The sequence below is a fragment of the Mobula birostris genome, chromosome 13 (assembly GCF_030028105.1).
Source record: "Mobula birostris isolate sMobBir1 chromosome 13, sMobBir1.hap1, whole genome shotgun sequence".
NCBI classification, from domain to species: domain Eukaryota; kingdom Metazoa; phylum Chordata; class Chondrichthyes; order Myliobatiformes; family Myliobatidae; genus Mobula; species Mobula birostris.
In genome coordinates, this window is record NC_092382.1 from 81,772,247 (window position 1) to 81,794,610 (window position 22,364).

The 22,364-nt window shown below is 43.3% G+C and overlaps 1 protein-coding gene across 3 annotated transcripts in view; it reads right to left on the reverse strand.

Moving 5' to 3' along the window:
• The window catches only part of LOC140207049 (NACHT, LRR and PYD domains-containing protein 3-like), a 36,366-nt gene extending 14,331 nt beyond the window's left edge, over nucleotides 1-22,035 (reverse strand). The window contains exons 1-5 of one of the 3 annotated variants that reach the window (XM_072275370.1): nucleotides 21,470-22,035; nucleotides 17,527-17,646; nucleotides 11,146-11,238; nucleotides 7,157-7,249; nucleotides 1,614-1,780 (exon numbers count right to left, since the gene is read on the reverse strand). In XM_072275370.1, the coding sequence (XP_072131471.1) occupies nucleotides 1,614-1,780; nucleotides 7,157-7,249; nucleotides 11,146-11,238; nucleotides 17,527-17,629 (456 nt within the window). In that variant the 5' untranslated portion in view covers nucleotides 17,630-17,646; nucleotides 21,470-22,035. The remainder of the gene's footprint in view (nucleotides 1-1,613; nucleotides 1,781-7,156; nucleotides 7,250-11,145; nucleotides 11,239-17,526; nucleotides 17,647-21,469) is intronic. The other 2 variants (XM_072275371.1, XM_072275372.1) reach the window with 2 other exon arrangements.
• Nucleotides 22,036-22,364: the final 329 nt, after the last annotated feature.

Consider the following 22,364-nt stretch of genomic DNA (forward strand, 5'->3'; position numbering starts at 1 on the left):
TGTGACATGTTTTTTTTTGGTGATGGCAATGTGAGATAGACGTTTGCCATTAACCCGTAGACTATGCCTCGTAACAACTCTACTGCTGCTGCACAATGCATTGTCCCATGGACAAAGAGCTTCGCGGCGCTCTCCGGTCTGGTTCTGTCTCTTTCAGTATGATGAAAGTGACATGACATGGATGTGATCAGTGAGAACATTTCTTACCCACAAGCACTCGGGGTGATGACCTCTATTGGCAGATACCACAGTTGAAAAGTTGACTATGTTTGATTATATTGGATTGTGTCTTGACTAGTCTCTGGGACAACTCGGCAAATTCCTACTGTTCTAAAGGATCCTCCCAGGTGACCAGGCTGATGTGTCCTGATCTAAAGTGAATCCTTTGAGTTAGTTATCAGGTTCTATATGATGAGTACATTCGTACTGTCCTGGAAAAATGGAGCTGGTGAGACAGCAAAGAAAACTTCAGCAACTCTACAGTTCACACTTTTCTATATTACGAATATTGCAAAGCCTTTCACTTGCAAGTTGTTATTTTTGAACCGACCTGGTGTATGTGTGGTGCTGTGGGGGAATTCGGCAAACTGGAGTCTCTAGTGTACACATCCGCCACGGTCATTGCTAATTCGAACTTGGGGCCAGATTGAAGTGGCAGGGAATGGGCCCGAAAGCGAAGAATTAGCCAATGTTTTGTCGATTTCAGTGCCAGACCAGATCGAAAACTTTCTGATGTTGCAGCTGCGAGGGGCAAGCCGGTGTTTAGTTCACTGATTCTCGAAATTTACTCACATCTGCGGGTCTGGTCTGGGATCAAGGACCGGCTGCAACAGTGAATCTGGCTTGGGTGACTGTGAACTCACTTTCCACTTTGGTGTTCTCTGCAGTTCATATTCTGGGTAATAATTGTTTACTTTTAATGTTCGGATGATCTATTTTGTTTTTCAAACATTGGGTGTTTGACAGTCTCTGTTATGTGAGTTTTTTTAAAGAATACGTCCTATCGTGTTTCTTCAATGTCTGTAAGAAAGCGAATCTCAAGGTGGTATACTGTATACATACTTTGATAATGAGCGTTGTTTGAAGCTATGAAATGTTGAAGATAATTTGAGCAACACATGATAGGAAAGATTTAGGGCGACTTGGCCAATTTTCCTGCTGTGTGATTCTAATGCGAGGACCACGACACATTACCGAAATTCCAGGCACCTGGCTTCGTATGGGAGTGATGTGACCATATCGATGTCGTGGCCAGGTGTCTTTCCACACATGGCAGCAGGGAACTGGACATCTACATCGTCCATGAGGAGAAATGAAATTAATCCGAATGTGACCAAAGATCTTCATGGGTATTTTAATCGGGTTTTTATTTCTGCTGCTGATTCACTGAATCGCATTTCTCTCACCAGTGTGTTAAGTTCAGCATGTTTGTACTGATGAATTAAGTTTGAAACTGCAGTTAGCCCTGATGCAAATGTTTTGGACCCAATTTGTTCAGTGATCAATATCATCACTGCAGTGTAGAGAAACAAGAGGATGAGCTAGACTGACTGTTGTCTCTCATCCCTCTTTTCACCAAAATGAACTGTATCCCAACCATTTTTCCCACTCACCTCGTGTTCCCGTTTGCTGAATTGTCCTTCCTGTCTCAAAGTCAAGCTGAGTCCTTCTACCCGCTCCTCAATCGCAGGTTTCAGTCTCTCTCGGTAGAAAATGGTCATGTTGCGCAGTTGATAATCTTCACACTGTGTCAGGAGATCTGAGATCGTAGAATTGGGATCTGGGAATCGAAATATAAAAACACTGTACAGTACTCTGCAACGTGGAGTGGAGTGCGAGTTGGTAAATCTGACGGAGAGAAAAGTATATTGGAAAAGAGCGTGCACCGCAGGAGGGGCGTGGGATCCATGGCAGAGATGGCGGGAGGGAAGTGAGACAGGTAGCAGAATAGAAGTGCCTGGGGTCGGCTGTAGTAAGGGTACGGATACATCCAGCCCTAAGAACCGAGGCAAGGTAATTTGGTTCCAAACAATTGGCTTATTGATCATTACTAATGTCTCTCTGGTGTTCTTTCCCTACACTTTTCCAAACAATTCCCCTCTCTCTGCCCCCTTCGCCCTTTCAGTCCACAATAAAGACGCGTATCAGAATCAGATTTATTATCACTCACACATTTAACTTTTTTTTTTTGTTTTGCAGCTGCAGTACCATTCATTACATAACATTACTACAGTATTGCGCAAAAGCATTAGGGACATATATATAGGTAGGGTGCCAAGAGTTTTGCGCAGTTCCGTATGTAGGCCCCACATTCGCCCAATCCACCATGAGCTGCACGGAACAGCATTGCCGTTCGCCCCACACGCATCATCGCTTCAGTTATACTTTTTCCTTCCTTCTACTAAAGCTGTCATTGCCACCACAATGATGAGGAAGCGGGTGTAAAATATTGCAATCCCCCCTCCTCTCCAAAATGTAACAATGTTCAGTGTTAGTAATTACAGTGGGATTGCAATATTGTCAACTTTCCTGTCGAGTATGTGCTCTTGGATTATTTATTTATATAGCATCCAGCCAGACCTCTAATCTGCTCATTCCTGGGATGTGAACGCCATTTACAAAACTGCCAGCTGTGGTGTACCTCATTGCAGAGGGAGGGGATGCCTTCATTTTAGAGAGCAGGTAAAAATCGACTGGATTAGGTCTGGTGTCATGCTCAGACACAGAGTGACAAGTTGGGGTGCTGATCCTTGAGTGGGCTATATGAACAAATTTGGTTCTCGAGATTACGGACACTGTCCTATCAGCATTTTGTTTTATCACAGCACATCACTATTCCAGAATCTCTGGTAAGATTCGAACCTACATTACGCTCAATGTCTATGGGGCTGCACAGACAAGCAATGCCATCATACCTGGTATTTAAAACTCTGCATATTTTTCTCCTCCTTTCAGCTGTCAGTTTTCTCCTTTGGCCTGTGTGTCTCCCTGGTCCTAATGTGCCTCGATATCAAAATGGTCACCAGTCTTCTCATGAATATTGCCTGATGTATTTCAACATAAGAAGAGAAGGCAGGTGTATTGGGTGGAGTGGGATCCTGGATCAGCCATAATGGAATGGCCTAATTCTGCTCTTATGTTTCATGGTCTCATGACCTACCCAGGAATTTTAATCTTGAGTTGCAGGTGGTGGAAAGCACTTTACTAGGCAGATAGTGGAGTGGTTGTGCAAAAAAATATTGCAAGGCCTACATAGAAAGTCAGGGACAGTAAGATTAGGCAAAATGGGAATACTGTTCAGAGTTGCGTGTATATTAGTGCAGGGAATATTGTTCGTAAGGCGTTTAAGCTCAGTGCGTGGATCATAATGTGGAATTATGAAATTGCAGCCATTAATGAGAATTGTATGCAGGAGAGGCAGGACTGGAAACTTAATGTCCCAGATTTCCATTGTTTTAGACTTGGCAGAGTAGGAGGGAATAAAGAGTGAGGTGTGGTATCACTAAACAGGGAAGGTGTCGTGCAAAAGTTCAGACAGGGCAGACTGGACAGCTGGCCTACTGAGGCATGGACTATATTCGCCAAAGTGCTGTAGTGCTCCGTGATTAACTACATTTTTGACCTGTACCCTGGAGAATACTCGAGTTATTCCGATGATTACGGATTCCAAATCCTTATTTGTCTCCTTTAGCACTGCCTGACCTGCACATCATCATCACTCCAGTCTGGGTGACCGCCTATTGCTAGGCGAATTTCACAGGAAACCTCTCTTCCCAGTCAGTACATTAATGCACACCAGAGTCCTCAGTGAATCCATTCCCTCTCCAGATTTCCTTAGAATCATTCAGCGCTACAGCCCAGAAACAGACACTTCGGCCGAAATCTTAATCTGTCTAGTTCCATCGACCTGCAGCTAGAACAACGCCCTCCATGTCCTTCCCAGTCATGTACATATACTGAATTTGTCATGGCTCGGTCCATGAAGTCCATATTCCGATTCACGGTCCGGTCCATCGACCCTTGCTCCAGGTTTTCCTGTCTACCCTGTTTCTGTTCTTGTTGAGCTCTAATTGAGGCAGCTGATGCTCGTTGGGGCTGGCTGCATGAATATCTTCAGAGACCAGGGTGTGTCTGCTGGATTGTTCTTGTCCTTACTCCTTGTATCCCTTTCTCTGCCTGTTTCCTCGCCTGAAGCCTTGCCGGTAACTCTCACCTCGTCTCGCCTTCAGTCTTGTCCTGGAGCCACCCCGTACCTAGCTCCATTCCTGTCCCTTGCCTCCGTCGGGTAAGCCAGGCCGTCTCGCCATTACCTGTGGTTAGTTCTGTCCCTTGCCTCCGTCGGGTGGTGATCCGCGTCCTGCCCAGGAATACCGTGCCCTGCCCAGGAGTAGCCTCCTGCCAAGCCTCACCTCAAGTCTCTAGCCTGAAGATTCCAGCCTCGTCTTGCCTGCCAGCCAGGACTCGTCCTTGCCTAGTTCTGGGATCCAAGCCAGAGGCAAGACCCAGGTACTGGGGCTTTGTCCTGTCTTGGCTCGGAGTCCAAGCCCGGGCTCCTAACTCTCTTGACCAGTCCTATTCTGGGTTCCCGGTTTTTGTGTCCATGTCCTTGCCCTCACCCTGCATTCTAGTCCTGTCCCTAGTACTTCAGTGCCTCTGTCTTGCACTTGGGTCCGTTCCCAGCCATCGCCTTATGACAGAATTCCCTTAAATGCTGAAATTGTGTCGGCATCCACCACATCCGCAGGCACCATTTTCCACACTCTAGCCACAGTTTGATTGAAGATAATCCGCTTATTCCTCTTCAACATTGCACCATTCACCCTTAACTCATGATCTCTTCTTCCAGTCAAGGCATAATTTTATATAGCTCTATCAAATCTCCTTTTGTTTTCCTGCACTCTAGGAAATGAAGACCACCCTCACACCAACCTCTGAGTGAAGATGATCCTCTTCTTGTTCCCTTTAAACATTTCTTTACTACTTTACTGTCACCAAACAATTGATATTAGAGCGCACAATCATCACAGCGATATTTGATCCTGCGCTTCACGCTCTCTGGAGTACAAATTGATAGTAAATAGTAAAAATTTTAATTATATATCATAAATAAAAATTTTAATTATATATCATAAATAGAAAAGGGAAAGTAAGGTAGTGCGCAAAAAAAAAAAAAAAACAAGAGGCAGGGCCGGATATTTGGATGGTACGGCCCAGATCCGGATCAGGATCTGTTCAGCAGTCTTATCACAGTTGGAACGAAGCTATTCACAAATCTGGCCATACAAGTCTTCAAGCTCCTGAGCCTTCTCCCGGAGGGAAGAGGGACAAAAAGTGTGTTGGTTGGGTGGGTCGTGTCCTTGATTATCCTGGCAGCACTGCTCCGACAGCGTGCGGTGTAAAGTGAGTCCAAGGACGGAAGATTGGTTTGTGTGATGTGCTGCGCCGTGTTCACGATCTTCTGCAGCTTCTTCCGGTCCTGAACAGGGCAACTTCCATACCAGGTTGTGACGCACCCTAGAAGAATGCTTTCTACGGTGCATCTATAAAAGTTAGTGAGGGTTTTCACCATTAATTCTTAATTCATGAACTAATTCCAGTATATACTCCTCATAATTTTCTATAGCTCTGTCTAGTCTTCTCATTCTATTTTGGTTTGGGTAATAAAGTCCGAACCTATTCAACCTTTCCCAACAATTCAGGTCCTCAAATCTCGGCAATATCCTTGTATTTTTTTTCTGCACTTTTGCAATCTTGTTGATGTATTTCCTGTACGTCAGTGAAGAGAATTGCACACAGCGCTCCAAATTAGTCCGCAATGAATAGAATTTCATCTTAATATCTGAACTCATGTAACACAATACCTTGATTTCTGGTGGCCAATGTGAAAAAGTTTTCATTATGACCTTTTCTACTTGTGATAGCACTTACAAGGTTCTGTTTATCTGTATTCTCATATTCCCCTGTTCTATAGCATTCTGCAGTACCCCAAAATTTCGCTGTGTAATCCTATACTGGCTTGCCTTTGCAAAATACAACACCTCACACATCTCTGCATGAAATTCCACCTGCGATTTTAAAACAAATGTCTTATGGTCCAAATCCAGCTGGAAAAATTGACGTTTTTTTTTTTTTTCCCCTGCTTATGTACCACCAGCCTCGGCGTCGTCTGTAAGCTTATTGATCCACTTGACCACGTCATCATCCAGATTGTTAATATAGATGCAAACAACAACAGACCCTAGACCAGTCCTTGAGGCAGACAACAAGTTACCGGCCACCAGTCCGAGAGCCAACTCTCTACCACCAGTCTTTGGCTCCTGCCACAAATCCAATGTCTAATCCAATTTATTATCACATTCTGAACGCCAAATGACTGAAACTTCTCGACTAAACTCCCATGCAGGATCTTCTCAAAGGGCTTGCCAAGATTTACTGCCTTTCCTCTATCAACCTTCATAGTATATTCCTTGATTACTCTATAAGACTGGATAGACATAACATACTACCACACAACCATGTTGAATATCCTTAAGCAGTCCCTGTCTATAAAAATTCTAACACTTAAAGTACTTCCAATAACTTTCCCAGTATTGATGGCACGTCCATCATAGTTACTCAGATTATCTTTAGAGCCTTTCTCAAACAACAGAACAGCAGGGGCGCCGCTGTAGCACAGCCGTTAGTTCGACACTATTGCTGCTCAGGGCATCTTAATTTGGAGTTCAATTCTGGTGTCCTCGCTGAGCACATTTGTATGTTCCAACTCATGTGGCGACTGTTTTCTCCGGATGTTCCGGTTTCCTCTCACAATCCAAAAACGTACCGGTGGTTAGTTTGATTAGTCGTTGCAATTTTACCCCCGAATTACATTAGGTTAAATCGGTGGGCTGCTCCATGGCACCGCTCGGTTGATTAAGGAAAGTTATTTGAACACATTTGACAATCTCTATCTCATTCATCACATTTACAAGCATGGCAGTCCCAGTTACTGTCCATAAAATCTCTCAAGCAGTGATTATAATAAACATGTATATGTTATCCCTATATTTCTCAGCCCTTACGTCTTCCCTGTATTCCTATGAATTACGGGCCCAGGCATTAAATCTGGAACTGATGTTAAGGCAACATTTAACTTTGTTAGTATTCTGTAACGCACCTGTGTCCTGTCCCGCTTTGGAGCTCACTGGATCCTCATGCATATTCATACCTCCAGCCATGGTGGGGTTGGGGTTTTCAACATCCTGGCTCTCTGCAATAAACAGAATGAGGATTAGGTGATTTCCAATGACAGTAAGACACTGCTTTCTGTTCTGCTCTTTCCTCATCTGCAAACTGCTCTCTGTCTGTGAGGTAAATCATCACGTACATACTGACAATCTATCCAAACCCATTTACTTACCGCTTGTACAATTCCTGCAATGCCTTGGCGATTTTATTCATATCCGAAACAGAATCAGAGGAGAGGTTTAATAACACTGGCATATGTCGTGAACTGGTTAACTTTGTGGTATCGGTGTAATGCATAATATAGATAGAAAAACAACATTGAACTATAGTCTATATATCTGAGATTTATAGTAATTCCAGTCGGATTTCAATATTGCCAACGTTCCCGTCGAGTATGTGCTCTTGGGTTATTTACTATTATAGCATCCAGCCAGACCTCTAATCTGCTCATTCCTAGGATGTGAACACCATTTACAAAACTTCCAGCTGTTGTGTCCTTCATTCTAGAGGGATGGAATGCCGTCATTTTAAAGAACGGGTAAAAATCGGGTGGATTAAGGTAGGCGTCGTGCTTAGACACAGAGTAACAAGTTCAGGTCGTGATACTTCAGTGGGTTATATGAACAAATTTTGTTGTCAGGATTACGGACATTGGCTGTTCACCAATTTATGTTATCACTTCACATCACTATTCCAGAATCTCTGGTGAGATTTGAACCTGCATTCTGCTCAATGTCTATGGGACTGCACAGACAAGCAATGCCACCAAATGTGGTATATAAAACCCTGCATGTTCTTCTTCTTTCAACTGCCAGTTTACTCCTTTGGCCTGTGTGTCTCTCTGGTCCTGATGTGCCTTGATCCCAAAATGGTCACCAATCTTCGCATGGAAATTGCCTGATGTATCTCAACACAAGAGAGAAGGCAGGTGTATTGGGGTGAGTGGGATCCTGGGTCAGCCAAATGGAATGGCGGAGTAGTCTCGATGGGCTAAATGGCCTAAATCTGCTCCTATGATTTATGGTCTCACAACCTACCCAGGCATTTTAATCTAGAGTTGCAGGTGATGGAAAGCATTTTACTATGCAGATAGTGGAGAGGTTGCACGAAAAATAAATGTTGCAAGGCCTACATATTAAGTCAGGAACGGTAAGATTAAGCAAGATGGGAATACTGTTTGGAATTACGTGCATATTAGTGAAGGGAATTTATTAACGACGTGGATGTGGGGTAGATGGGTGGGTTGGCAAGTTTGCAGATGACAAAGGTTGGTCGTGTTGTGGATAGTGTAGAGAATTGTCGAAGATCGCAGAGAGGCATTGATAGGTTGCAGACATGGGCTAAGAAGTGGCAGATGGAGTTCAACCCGGAGAAGTGTGAGGCGGTACACTTTGGAACGACAAACTCCAAGGTAGAGTACAAAGTAAATGGTAGGATACTTGGTTATGTGGAGGAGCAGAGGAATCTGGGAGTACGTGTACACAGATCCCAGATAGTTGCCTCCACGTAGATAAGGTAGTTAAGAAAGCTTATGGGGTGTTAGCCTTCATAAATCGAGGGATAGAGTTTAAAAGTCGCGAGGTAATGATGCAACTCTATAAAACTCTGGTTAGGCCACACTTCGAGTACTGTGTCCAGTTCTGTTCGCCTCACTAAAGGAAGGATGTGGAAGTATTGGAAAGGATACAGTGGAGATTTACCATGGTGCTGCCTCGTTTACAGAGTATGCATTATAATCAGAGATTAAGGAAGCTAGGGCTTTACTCTTTGGAGAGAAGGAGGATGAGAGGAGACATGATAGAGGTGTACAAGATAATAAGAGGAGTAATCGAGTGGATAGCCAGCGCATCTTCTCCAGGGCAGCACTGCTCAGTACAAGATGAGATGGTTTTAAGCTGGGAAGTTCAAGCTGGATATTAGAGGAAGATATTTTACTCAGAGTGTGGTTGGTGAGTGGAATGCGAGGAGTCAGTGGTGGAGGCAGATGTACTAGTGAACGTTAGGAGACTACTAGACAGGTACATGGAGGAATTTAAAGTGGGGGTTATATGGGAGGCAGGGTTTAAGGGTCAGCACAACATTGTGGGCCGAAGGACCTGTACTGAGATGTACTATTCTATGTTCTATGGTCTATGGAATACTGCTCGTAAGGTGGATAAGCTCAGAGCATGGATCATCATGTGGAATTATGAATCTGCAGCCATTAGTGACATTTGATGTCCCAGATTTCCATTGTTTTCAACATGGCAGAGTAAGGGAATAAAGAATAAAGGTGTGGTATTCCTAAACAGGAACGTTGCCGTGCAAAATCTCAGACATGGCAGACTGGACTTCTTCTCCTTTAGCACTGTCTGGACTGCACATCACCATCACTCCAGACTGGGTGAACTCTTGTTGCTGGGTTGATTTGTCAGGAAATCTCTCTTCCCAGTCACTACGTTAATGAACACCAGAGTCTTCAGTGAATCTATTCCCTCGCCAGGCATTTCTTAGAATCATTGAACACCACAGAACAGAAACAGACTCTTCGGCCGAAATATTAATCTGTCTAGTCCCATCGACCTGCAATCAGAACATAGCCCTCCATGTCCTTCCCATTCATGTACCTATATTTTCTTAAAAGTTGAAATCGTACCGGCCACCACCACTTCCGCAGGCACCGTGTTCCACACTCTCGCCAAAGTCTGAGTGAAGATAATCTCCTTGTTGTTCCTCTTAAACATTTTACCATTCATCCTTAAATCATCATCTCTTCTTCCAGTGTAGGCGCAATTTTATATAGCTCTATCAAATCTCCTTTCATTCTCCTGTACTCTAGGAAATAAAGACTATATTCACACCAACCTCTGAGTGAAGTTGATCCTCTTTTTCTTCCCTTTAAACATTTCACCATCAATCGTTAATTCATGAACTAATTCCAGTCTACACTCCTCAGTATCTTCTATAGCCCTATCTAATCTCCTGGCATTCTTTCACTCTGCAGAATAAAACCCGAATCTATTCAATCTTTCCTGACAAATCGGGTCCTCACATCCCGGCCATACCTTTGCATTTTTTCTGCCCTCTTTTAATCTTGTTGATGTATTTCCTGTGGGTAGGTGACGAGAATTGCACGCAGTACTGCAAATTAGTCCTCAATTAAGAGAACTTCAACTTAACATCTGAACTCCTGTAACACAGTACTTTGATTTCTGAAGGCCGATGTGCCAAAAGCTTTCTTGACGACCTTATCTACCTGTGATACCACTTACAAGGTTCTGTGTATCTGTATTCTCAGATCCCTCTGTTCAATAGCATTCTTCAGTTCCCCGAACATTCGCTGTGTAATCCTACTCTGACTTGTCCTCGCAAAATGCAACACCTCACACATCTCTGCATGAAATTCCATCTGCGATATTCAGCCAAATTTCATCGGGTCCAGATCCTGCTGGAAAATTTGACGGCCTATTACCCTGCCTATGTACCACCTACCACAGTGTCATCTGCAAGTTTTTAATCCACTTTATCGCATCATCATCCAGATCGTTTATATAGATGCAATCAACAACAGACCCTGGACCAGTCCTTGCAGCAAACAACAGGAATTCTGCAGATGCTGGAAATTCAAGCAACACACATCAAAGTTGCTGGTGAATGCAGCAGTCTAGGCAGCATCTCTAGGAAGAGGTACAGTCGACGTTTCAGGGGTCTCGGCCTGAAAAGTCGACTGTACCTCTTCCTAGAGATGCTGCCTGGACTGCTGCGTTCACCAGCAACTTTGAATTAGGTACCGGCCCCCAGTGCAAGAGCCAATTATCTACTACCACCCTATGGCTTCTGCCACAGCTCCAATGTCTAATCGAATTAATTATCACATTCTGAAAGCCAAGTGAGTGAACCTTCTTGACTGAACTCCCATGCAGGACCTTATAAACGCACCTGTGTCCTTTCCCTCTTTGGAGTTCGCTGGATCCCTATTCATATTCACATCTTCAGCCATGGTGGGGATGGCGTTTTCAACTTTCGGGCTCTCTGAAATAAACATACATATATATATATATATATATATATATATATATATATATATATATATATATATATATATATATATATATATATATATATATATATATGAAATAGTTCAATTAAATAGGTAGTGCAATAAAGAAATTTTAAAGGAAGTAGTGAAGTAGTGATCATGGGTTCAGTATCCATTCAGAAATCAGATGGCAGAGGGTGGGAAGCTATTGTTGAATCAGGCTTCTGTTCCTCCTTTCTGATGGTACTGGAAGCCCTGAATGATGGACGCCATCTCTTTGAAGCACTTCTCCTTGAAAATGTCCCCGATACTATGAAAGCTCGTACCCACCATGGTGCTGAATAATTTTACAACTCTCTGCAGCTACCCTTGATCCTGTGTAGTAACAACCTCCGCTATGCCAGACAGTGATGCAATCGGTTAGAATGCTTTTAGTGACATACCAAATCTCCATAAGACAATAAGACCAAAAGACAAAGGAGCAGAAGTTGACCATTCGGCCCTTCGAGTCTGCTCCACTATTTTATCATGAGCTCATTCTTCTATTTAGTCCCACTACCCCACCTCTTCAAACTCTTGATGAAATATAGCCACTGTCTTGCCTTCTTAATGGCTGCATTGATATGTTGGGTCCAGGTGAGACCCTCAGACATAGTGACAACCAGGAACTTGAAATTTCTCACTCTCTCCACTTCTGATTCCTCTACGAGGACTTGTGTGTCTTCCCTCGTTTTACCCCTTCTGAAGTCCAGAGTGAGTTATTTGGTCTTACTGAAATTCAGTGAAAAATTGTTCATGGAAAGCTGTGACACCGGCTGATACATCTCGCTCCTGAATGGCCCCTCATCTCCATCTGAAATTCTGACAACAATGATGATATCATCAGCAAATTTAAAGATGGCATTTCAGATGTGCCTAGCCACACAGTCATGGATGCAGAGAGCGTAGAGCAATGGTTAAGGCCACACCCCTGTGGTGCACCAATGTTGATTGTCAGTGAGGTGGAGATGTTACACCGCCTTTAGAATGCATTCATCTCTCTTTGAAGTTTTCATGCTTTCTTGCTTTACAACATTGAATTACAATGGATCTATTTTGGCTTTTTGACACTAATCAACTGAAGAGACTATTTCGTGACACAGTGAAACACATTTCTAAAGAAATGGTCTAAAGATACAAACGTATTACAATTATTAATCACAAAACAATTGATTGCATAATTACTCACCCTTTCAAGAAGTATTTAGTAGATGCACCTTTCACAGTAATTACAGCCTTGAATCTGCATGGATCAGTCTCTATCAGCTTTGCACATCTGAACACTGAAATTTTTCCACATTATTCTTTACGTTACTGCTGAAACTCTGTCAGATTTTATGGGGTCCATGAGTGAACAGCTCTTTTCAAGTCGAACCGCAGATTCTCAATTGCAGTGAGGTCCACACTCTGACTTGGGCACTTCAGGGCATTAACGTTGTTTTTGAACAACTTCTGAGCAATTTTAGCTTTATGCTTTGAGTCATTTTCTTGCTGGAAAACAAATCTTCTCCCAGGTCGCAGTACTCTTGCAGACTGCATCAGGTTTTCATCCAGGATTACCCTGTATTTTGCTGCATTCATTGTAACCTCTATCTTCACAAGCTTTCCAGGATCTGATGTAGTAAAGCATCCCTATAGCATGATTAACTCACCACCATGCATCACGGTAGGGATGGACTGTTTTTGATGATGTGCGGTGTGCGCCAAACACAAGATTTAGTCTGATGGCCAGAAAGTTCAATTTTCTTTTCACCAGACCATAGAACCTTCTTCCAGCTGACTTCAGTGTCTCCTACCCCACGCGCCTTCTGGCAAACTGTAGCCAAGATTTCATGCCAGTTTCTTTCAACAGCAACGTTCACTTTGCCACTCTCCCATAAAGCTGTGACTGGTAAAGCACCCAGGAAATAGTTGTTGTATGCGCTGTCCCTCCCATCTCAGCCACTGAAGCTAGTAACTCCTCCAGAGTTATCATAGGACCATTGGTGCCCCCCCCCACCTCAGTGATTCACTTCTTGCACAGTCACTGTTATTGAGGACAGCCTGTTCTAGGCAGATTTACAGCTGTGCCATATTCTTTCCATTTCTTGACAATTGACTTAACTGTACTCCAGGGGATATTCAGTGACCTGGAAAAGTCCTCGTATCCATCTTCTGACTTGTGCTTTTCTACCAACTTTTCCCGGAGATCCTTGTTGTATTTATTTGTCTTCACGGTGTAGTTTTTGCCAAGATACGGACTCACCAGCAGTTGGACCTTCTATATACAGGTGTAGTTTTACTACAAGCAATTGAAATACTTTGACTGTGTGACTTCTAAAATCAATTGGCTGCACGAGTGATGATTTGGTGTGTCCTATTACAGGGGATGAACACCCATGCAATCAATTATTTTGTGCTTTATATTTCTAATTAATACAGATTACTTTGTGGAGATCTGTTTTGGCTTTCACGAGAAAGTCATTTTCATGTTGATCAGTGTCAAAAAAAGCCAAATTAAATCCATTGTAAAACAATAAAACATGAAAACTTCCAAGGTGAGGGGAGTGAATATTTCATAGGCACTGCATTTCAAATCCGCACAGATTTTGGTTTTCCGGTTTGGAAATTGAGAGTACAGTTGCAGAGAGAGATACAAATGCCTAGGTTCTCGACGTTTTCGATCAGAATTGTAGGAATGATAGTGTTAAATGCTGAGTTGTAGTTAAATAACAGAATCCTGGCATAGGTATTTGTATTGTCGAGATGATCCTTGGCCACGTGGAGATGCAATTTGATCATATCCACTGTAGGCCTATTGTGGAGATTGGCCAATTACAGAGGATCCAGGTTCTTGCTGAAGTGGGAATTGATTCCAGCCATAACTGACCTCTAAAATAATTCCCACACCATAGATATGAGCGCTCAAGGATGATAGTCGTTAAGACATCTTATCCTGCTTTTCTTGTGCACTTGAAACAGGTGGAAACTTGCAAATGTAGCAATGAGAAATTGAAAATAAACTTGAACAGTTGGTTGACACAGGTTTTCTGAGCCCTACCAAGTATTCCATTAGGCCCTGCCGCCCATGTACTTGTTTCTCAAATGTGGTGTTCATAACAACCCACACACTTCATCCCCTCTGGCGTTCCTGATTCCAAAAACCCTCTGCCTGAGGATTTCTTCAAGTCCTCTCGAAACATCTTCCCGATTGCACTAAATGAGGGGTTCAGAACCTTTATTATGCAATGGACCACTAACATTAACCGAGGCATCTATGGACTCCCAGTTGGGACCCTTACCCACGTACTCAACTCGGTCCTTCTACTCTTCCCAAGTTGGCTGTCGCAACGTATACATTTGTGTCTGATAGCAACTTTGAATCTTGAAAGGGGTGAGACTGCATGATCCCAGTGACCGTACACAAACTGAGATATGGGTATTCAGGAGAATGATTACAGCATAGGAGATGGAAGTACAGGAGTTATATTTTAACTTTAGTAATACTCTGGAGGCAATTAATGAGATTGGATTTACAGAAAGGTCCAAGTATGTTGGTAATTTAGTTACTGTTGGGATTTCACGATTTAAACTTGTCTAATGTTATTTTCTTTTGCATGGTGAATAACTTCGAATATTTATTTGTTTTAAAGTCTCGGAGTTTTTTCAATGTTCTCGAATTGTAACTGAAACTGTTTAACCCTTAGGAACAAGAGGTCTCTGACATGGTTTAAATTGTGAATATCTTGCATGCTTCAAATGTGTAAAATATGGCAACACTGAGTTTATTTGAGAGAAGAGAGTGTGAGTCTGCATTTATGTCTGTGAGAGACAGGGTCCAGAGACCATTTTCAAGAGGCTGTGCTTTTAAGACATTGCATGATGTGTTAAATTGCCGGGGGTCCCCATCCATCAGCTTTCTGTCGCTTCCTTGGTTCTCCGAAAAATGTGTGAAAGCTTGTCATGGTGGGACATGAATGTTCATTTTAAGGTTTGCAGTTACCTGCAAGGAAGAACAGTGCAAATACAGATTTTTTTTTCCTTCTTGTGATTTTTCTGGTATATTTTTCTTTTTTACACGGAAATAAGTTTAGATTAACTCTGGTCCCACAATGGCCAGGTATAATCTCAGTCGACGTGGACATTTGTGCATCTTTATTTAAGATACGGGAAGCCCACATTTCTGAGGAAAATGTGCATCTGGGGCAAATTAATCATTGCCGATAATTAAACTGGAAATTTGAAACTAACAGCTAACATTCCAACCCCTCTGTTTTTCCTTTCTCCAGCAAACCTCTTCCTGAAAATTTCTTTTTCAAGTCCTCTCGAAAGAAAATTCTCCATTACTGTAAACGGTCTGTTCACAACCTTTATTATATAATGAGCCCCTAACATTAACCGAGGAGTCTATGGATTTCAAGTTGTGGACCATGTACCCATGTACTCTGCTCACTCTTATTCCTATTCTCAAATCGGCCACCAGCAGGTATTCTGCAAATTCACCGGTAGCAGCTTGTATTTCGAGAGATTTCATTTGCCTGAGAAACAGGCTGCTCTACCAGCATCTCCCCGGGGTGGCACGCTGAGAGAGGTCTGCCCCCATCTCACGGCCCCTTTCACCCACCTTCCATTAGCCTTTCCGAGTCTAGTTTGATAATCCCATCTTCTAGGACACTATCCTACATGGGTCGCATAACGTCTCGTTGGTAGACAGCACATGCTCACAGGGTCTTACGATGTTTCATTCCAGGCACCCTGCCTTCACCGTTTCACATATTGCCCCATCCTTCTGGACGCAGACCCTACCCAGCCATGTGCTACCATAATCCCGGGACCTGACATTCAACCTACCTCCCTTTTCGGAGGATGCAACTGATCTGGACATGGTGCAGGAGGGATTTACCAGGAAAGGGACTGTAAAGTGGCATGGGTTTTAATGCAGACAAATGTGTACTTTGGAAGGATAAATATGTTGAAGTGTATGAAGAAATTGGTGAGGCCTAATCTGGATCAGAGTGTGTTGTTCTGGTCACCTAACGACAGAGAAGAAATCAACATGATTGAAAGGGTGCACAGAAAAGTTACAATGATGTTGCCAGGATTTGAAGACTTGAGTTGGAAGTTAAGGTGAATTGGTTAGGAATTTAGTTTAGGGTGGTATGGTGACATAGTAGTTAGCAGAATGCTTTACAGCCACAGTGACCTGCGTTCAACTGCTGCTGTTGTCTAAAGACTTTATACGTTTCTCTCCGTGACCACATGTTTCCGGTTTGCTCCAACATTATAAAGATGTTTGGGCTAGTAGTTTAATTAGTCACTAGCGTATAATTTGCGGCACGCACTTGTTGGGACATGCCGTAAACGAAGGGAGGAAGAAATAAATTCTATGCTATGTCCACCGGCTCCCACTCATCTATTTCAACAGCTATAATTTCTAAAAAGGTCCCACAGAGTACTGAATCATGCCTGCCCTTCGAGGAATATGATTTCACGGTCTGTTGTGCATTCCCCAATTTCAGAATTATTATTGTAAGGGGTTTCTTCTTTTATGTTACCGCTTAGGCTAATCAAAATGGCTTCTTTGTTATTTAACTGCTGAGAAAGTTCTCTAGCAGTTTGGGTTATAAAGAGTTGTATTCAGTTGCTAACCAACTGCCATAGATGTTATTCTTTCTTGTGTGTCTGTAAGCTATTGTGATGTGTGGGCTCTGGCGGAGAAGGTGAGATGGGGACCGAGACAGTGGACGCAATGCTGTGAGCTGGCCGACGAGACGGACCCCCAGCCGAAGTCCAAGGTCCAGGGTCTTTGCCAAGGAGAGGAGACGAAGATAGACTTGTGTGGAGTGTCTGGTCGACCACCGTGGTTGGTCCCAGGTGGCGGATCGAGGTGGTCAGAGGTGATTGAATGGTGGAAAGAGGACTCCGTTACTGTTGTGCACGAAGTGGTTGAACTTTGATAAGTTTGGCACCTTTTACTTTCCTTTTATATTTTATCTCTATTAATTACATAGTTCTAGTAATAGCTATAAATTATAATAATTTAATCGCATATGGTGCATTGTCTGTTATTTGGAGGGGTGGGCTGCATCACACAGCATCCACACAAACTTGACTACCCATTTGGCAGGGCCGAAGGCTGCTTCCTCTAGAGGAAAGCGAGCTGAGCGAGCCTGAAGCTTACCAGGGGGCTACATTATGAGTTCATAAGTAATACTTGAGTGACTACCAGATGCTTAATTTTAAACAATTTGAAGTCTACTAACCTGCTCCATGTTCAAAGCTTCCAGGGGGTTTCAATTTTGTGGCATCATCAACTTCCCCTTGCGGTAAGTTTTCAGGCTGAGTTTTAGTGAATATACTTCCCATTTCAGTTGTTTTGCTGCCTTCAAAATGAAAATGCAGGTTAAGGAGCAACACAACACATCACTGAAGCTCATAGAAATATTTAAACCATAAGATCTTAAGACATAGGTGTAGAATTAGGCCATTCAGCCCATCGTGCCAATCCACCCTTCTACCCCGACATCCAGGTCGTTAATAAAAATCACAAAAAGTAGAGGTCCCAGAACCAATCCTTTTTAGCCACCACTAGTCTCAACCCTCCAGTCCAAATGTACTCCGTCCACCACCACCCTCTGCTTTCTGCAGACAAGCCAATTCTGAATCCACCTGGCCAAACTTCCCTGGATCCCATGCCTTCTAATTTTCCAAATAAGCCTACCGTGTGGAACCGTTTTAAATGCCTCGCTAAAATCCATGTAGATCACATCCACGGCACCACCCTCATGTATATGTCTGGTCACCTCCTCAAAGAACTCTATCAGGCTTGTTAGACACGATCTTCCCTTCACAAAGCCATGCTGACTGTCCCTGATCAGACCATGATTCTCTAAATGCCTATAGATCCTATCCCCAAGAATCTTTTCCAACAGATTTCCCACCACAGACGTAAGGTTTACTGGTCTATAATTACCCGGACTATCCCTACTACCTTTTCTGAACAAGGGAACAACATTCGCCTCCCTCCAATCCTCTGGTACCATTCCCGTGGACAACGAGGACATAAAGATCCTAGCCAGAGGCTCGGCAATCTCTTCCGTCGCCTCATGGAGCAGCCTGGGGAATATTCCATCAGGCCCCGGGGACTTATCCATCCTAATGTATTTTAACAACTCCAACAGCTCCTCTTCCTTAATATCAACATGCTCCAGAACATCAACCTCACTCATATTGTCCTCACCATCATCAAGTTCCCTCTCATTGGTGAATACCAAAAAGAAGTATTCATTGAGGACCTCGCTCACTTCCACAGCCTCCAGGCACATCTTCCCACCTTTATCTCTAATCTGTTGTACCTGCACTATCAGCTCTAACTGGCCTATAATTTTCTTTCTTTTGCCTTCCTCCTTTCTTAAATAGGATTGACATTTACAATCTTCCAGTCCTCTGGGACCATGTTGTAATCAAGTGATTCTTGAAAGATCATGACTAATGGCATCCGTCATCTCTTCTGCAACCTCTCTCAGGACTCTGGAATGTATCTATCTGGTCCAAGTGACTTATACAACTTAAGATCTTTAAGCTTGCCGAGATTTATTTTATTTTATTTATTTTTTTTTTTTTTAAATTTGTAATAGCAATGGCACTACTTCCTGCCCCATGATGCTCTCAGACCTCTGACACACTGCTAGTGTTGTCAGCAGTAAAGGCAGATGCAAAGTAACCATTAAGTTCATCTGCCATTTATTTGTCCTCCATTACTACCTCACCAGCATCATTTTCCAGTGGTCCAATATTAACTTTCTGCAACAGTGTCCTGTCCAAATAAACAAAGGAAATATTTATTATTTTCTCAGTGTTACTCTTTAAGATATGCCCCAAGTAAGTGCTCTGCTCTGTTATTCAATGCCTCTACTGAATGGATTTGACTTCTTAAAAAAGGCATATCCTCGCCCATATGACATTGTGCAGCGTCACTTAGGGGATACTGCAAAGATTGCGTATGTCTAAACTGGAAATGTTGGCCTCAACACTAAGCAGTGTGTGTATGTAAGTGTAATGCTGTGCATCAGCCAGTGAGCACCATCCTTACTATAAAGAATGGTGAATGTGACATCATACTACAGGGATGCTTTTCATCAGCACGACTTACCATCTGGTATGGTTTGATGTGAGGATGAAAGCTGCTAAATACAGAGATTTTGTATAAAACATTAGCAAACAAATACCCTCGACACAGCCAGAAATCTGAAAGTGGGGAGGAAGATCATTTTTAAGCAGAACAACGACCCAAAGCACACTGCGGGAGCAAACATGAAGTAGCTTCAAATGTAGAAAATTGATGACTCTGAGTAGCCCTATCAGCGATCTGATCTTAACCCTATCGAACATCTCTAGCAAAATCAAAACTGCTGTCCACCGCCGCTCCCCAACTAACCTGGCACAGCTTGAGCAATTTTGCAAGGAGGAATAAAGAAATCTCACTCCATCATGTTGTGGAAAACTAATAGAGACTGTCCCAAAATATTACTATCCATAATAGCTGCAAGAGGTGTTTCACCCAAGTACTGAAGAACAGCAAGTACGTGAAGTACTGAAGGACTGAATGAATACATTTGAACGGCTAATATTACCGCTTTATTTATTTTTCATGCTTTACAATTCTCCCATGGATTTGGGTTCTGCTGTGGCAGAGAAAGAGGATGGGGTTCACAGAAAAAAAAAACAACAAAACTTCAGCTAAATTGATTAAAATCCCTGGTTGCAATACTCATTTATGTGAATAAAGATTTTTTTTTTGGTGGGTGGTGAATACCATTTCAAGTACTGTATATGCATTGCCATATATGGACCACATATATACTTTATATGCTGTATATACGATATTACTATACATATACATACTGTACATATATACATTATACTGTATATACAGTGTGCATTGATATGCAAAATAACACCCTTTTTGTAGATGTATTCATCTGAAATAAGAAATTTTGAAAATGGAACAGGTGTTTGCTACACAGATCTCGCACCCTTGCCTTGGAACAGTTGGCCATTGTTGTAGAGCTATTCTTAATCTTAACTTAACCTGTGGAAACAGTAGGATCACAAGAGGCACCACAGCCAGAAGTGGCTGAAAACAGAGCAAATATCTCCTTGATGGCTGAACCAATGCACAGACAACTGGTTGTTGGGAAATAAAGTTCCGAAATAAATATCAGAAGCTGAAATATTCTCACCTTAATTCCCCAAGAATACTCTGATAGTGCGGATACTGTGTATCATTTTGTTACAAATAGCCCCGCCCACCGCCCCACACGGAAAACCCATAACCATGGCAACACACAATGCTGGAGGAGCTCAGGTCAGGCAGCTCTACGGATTAGTGTAAACAGTCGACGTTGCGGACAGAATCCCTTCATCAGGAGTGGAATGGAAAGGGCAAGAGGGCAGATGATTGACTGATTTGGAAGGTGGGGGTTGTTGTTCTGTGAGACTCGGTGCTCAGGGTCTGCGAGCAAGCAGCTGCCTGTCCTGTCCGTGCACATTCCTCAGAACAGGGAGCGGCCTTTCTGCTGAAATCAAATCGAAACCGTTCGACAAAACACCGTCATTCATGCGTGAAGGAAGTTTAATATTGTAATTAACACTTTCTGCTACAGGGAAGAGCGATAGAACCAGTGAAGCGATGTAAGGACATTACCCGGGGTCTCGAACCCGCAAAGTTACCAGTTACTTCGCTCCCCTGTTTGCTGCGAGTTTCCAGCATTTTGTTTTTATCTCAGGCTCCTATCATCTATAGATGTGCTCAAAATAATTTTCAAGCTTCCTTCAAACAAATCAAACCAAAGCATTCCCATAAGCGACGTTTCGTAATATAACCGGGTTTCGACCTGTTATTCTGAGTACTTGCGTTTTAATGAGACACAGACCGGTTACGGATCACAGCCCTGTGGGATATTTCGCATGTTACTATCGGGGTAAAAGAAGCCTTCAGCTCTCACTCAGTAGAAACCGCCCTGGAGAGTATTTCTGGTTCAAGGTAACGACATCGTTTCTCTTAATCCATTTGGACAATAATTGGCTCTTCAATATGAACATGCCAGGACTCCCTTCTCGCACTAAATTCACTCCCGATCCCGAGCAAAGCCGAGCCGTGGTGTAAACGCTGAATAATTATCCAGAATCATAGACAACACTTACCTCTGATGTCGTAACAGAACAGCGTTCAGTGTGGTCCCGGGAAATCACAGACTGACTTCCCGGGTGACCGACAATGGTCCTGCACCGGTGGGCTCACCCTGTACGGAGAGTTGAGTCTGAGCTGCTGCTCCCGAGTCCGTCGGTCATTACAGATGGACAGGGCCGGGTGAGCCAGGGTAGAGCGGGACTGCCGCAGTCCGGGTCACACTAACTCTCACCGGCTCAGGACGGATCTGATAGCGGGAGGAGACGGGAGTGGGATCAATGTAGCAACCCTAAAGAGGAAAAAAATCAAACAGGCTGCGTTAACCTTTTTGTCTGGATTTCCGTGTAGTGCTCTTCTTTTGTTTGCATCGCTACCAGTGGGGCGGAGTTTCTCTGTTTAACCCAGCGAATCCCAGGCTGCGAATTTGATCCATCCCAGGTCCCGAGAGGATCTGAGCTCGGCCCCGTGTGTAAACAGGACTGTCCTGCATAGGTATAGTTCCAGCTCAAACGTCCTTCTGCTGTTCAGGTACAGAGAGACGCATTTCTGCTGAAATTAAACCAAACACATTCGACTATATATTTCCACTAACTGGGGGGAAAAAAAAACTTAGAGAGATTATCGCATTTCCATCCGAACAACTATTATCACAAGAAACCCCCTCGCCCACGGTTAACAGCGCGTTTCATTTCAGGAGCAGAGGTTGTTGACCGACCCCCGCCGGAAATACTTGTTGAATTTATTTCTCTTAAAAGTCATGTATTCCAAATGGCCAGAAGTGTGACCGAAGGAGGGAGTGATGCACTCTCTGAAAATAGTCACGCACGTTAAAATGGCCGACAGGGAGGGAATGACGCACTGATTGAAAATGAGCACGGGGTGGGGGGGGGGGGGGGAGATGGAGGGGGA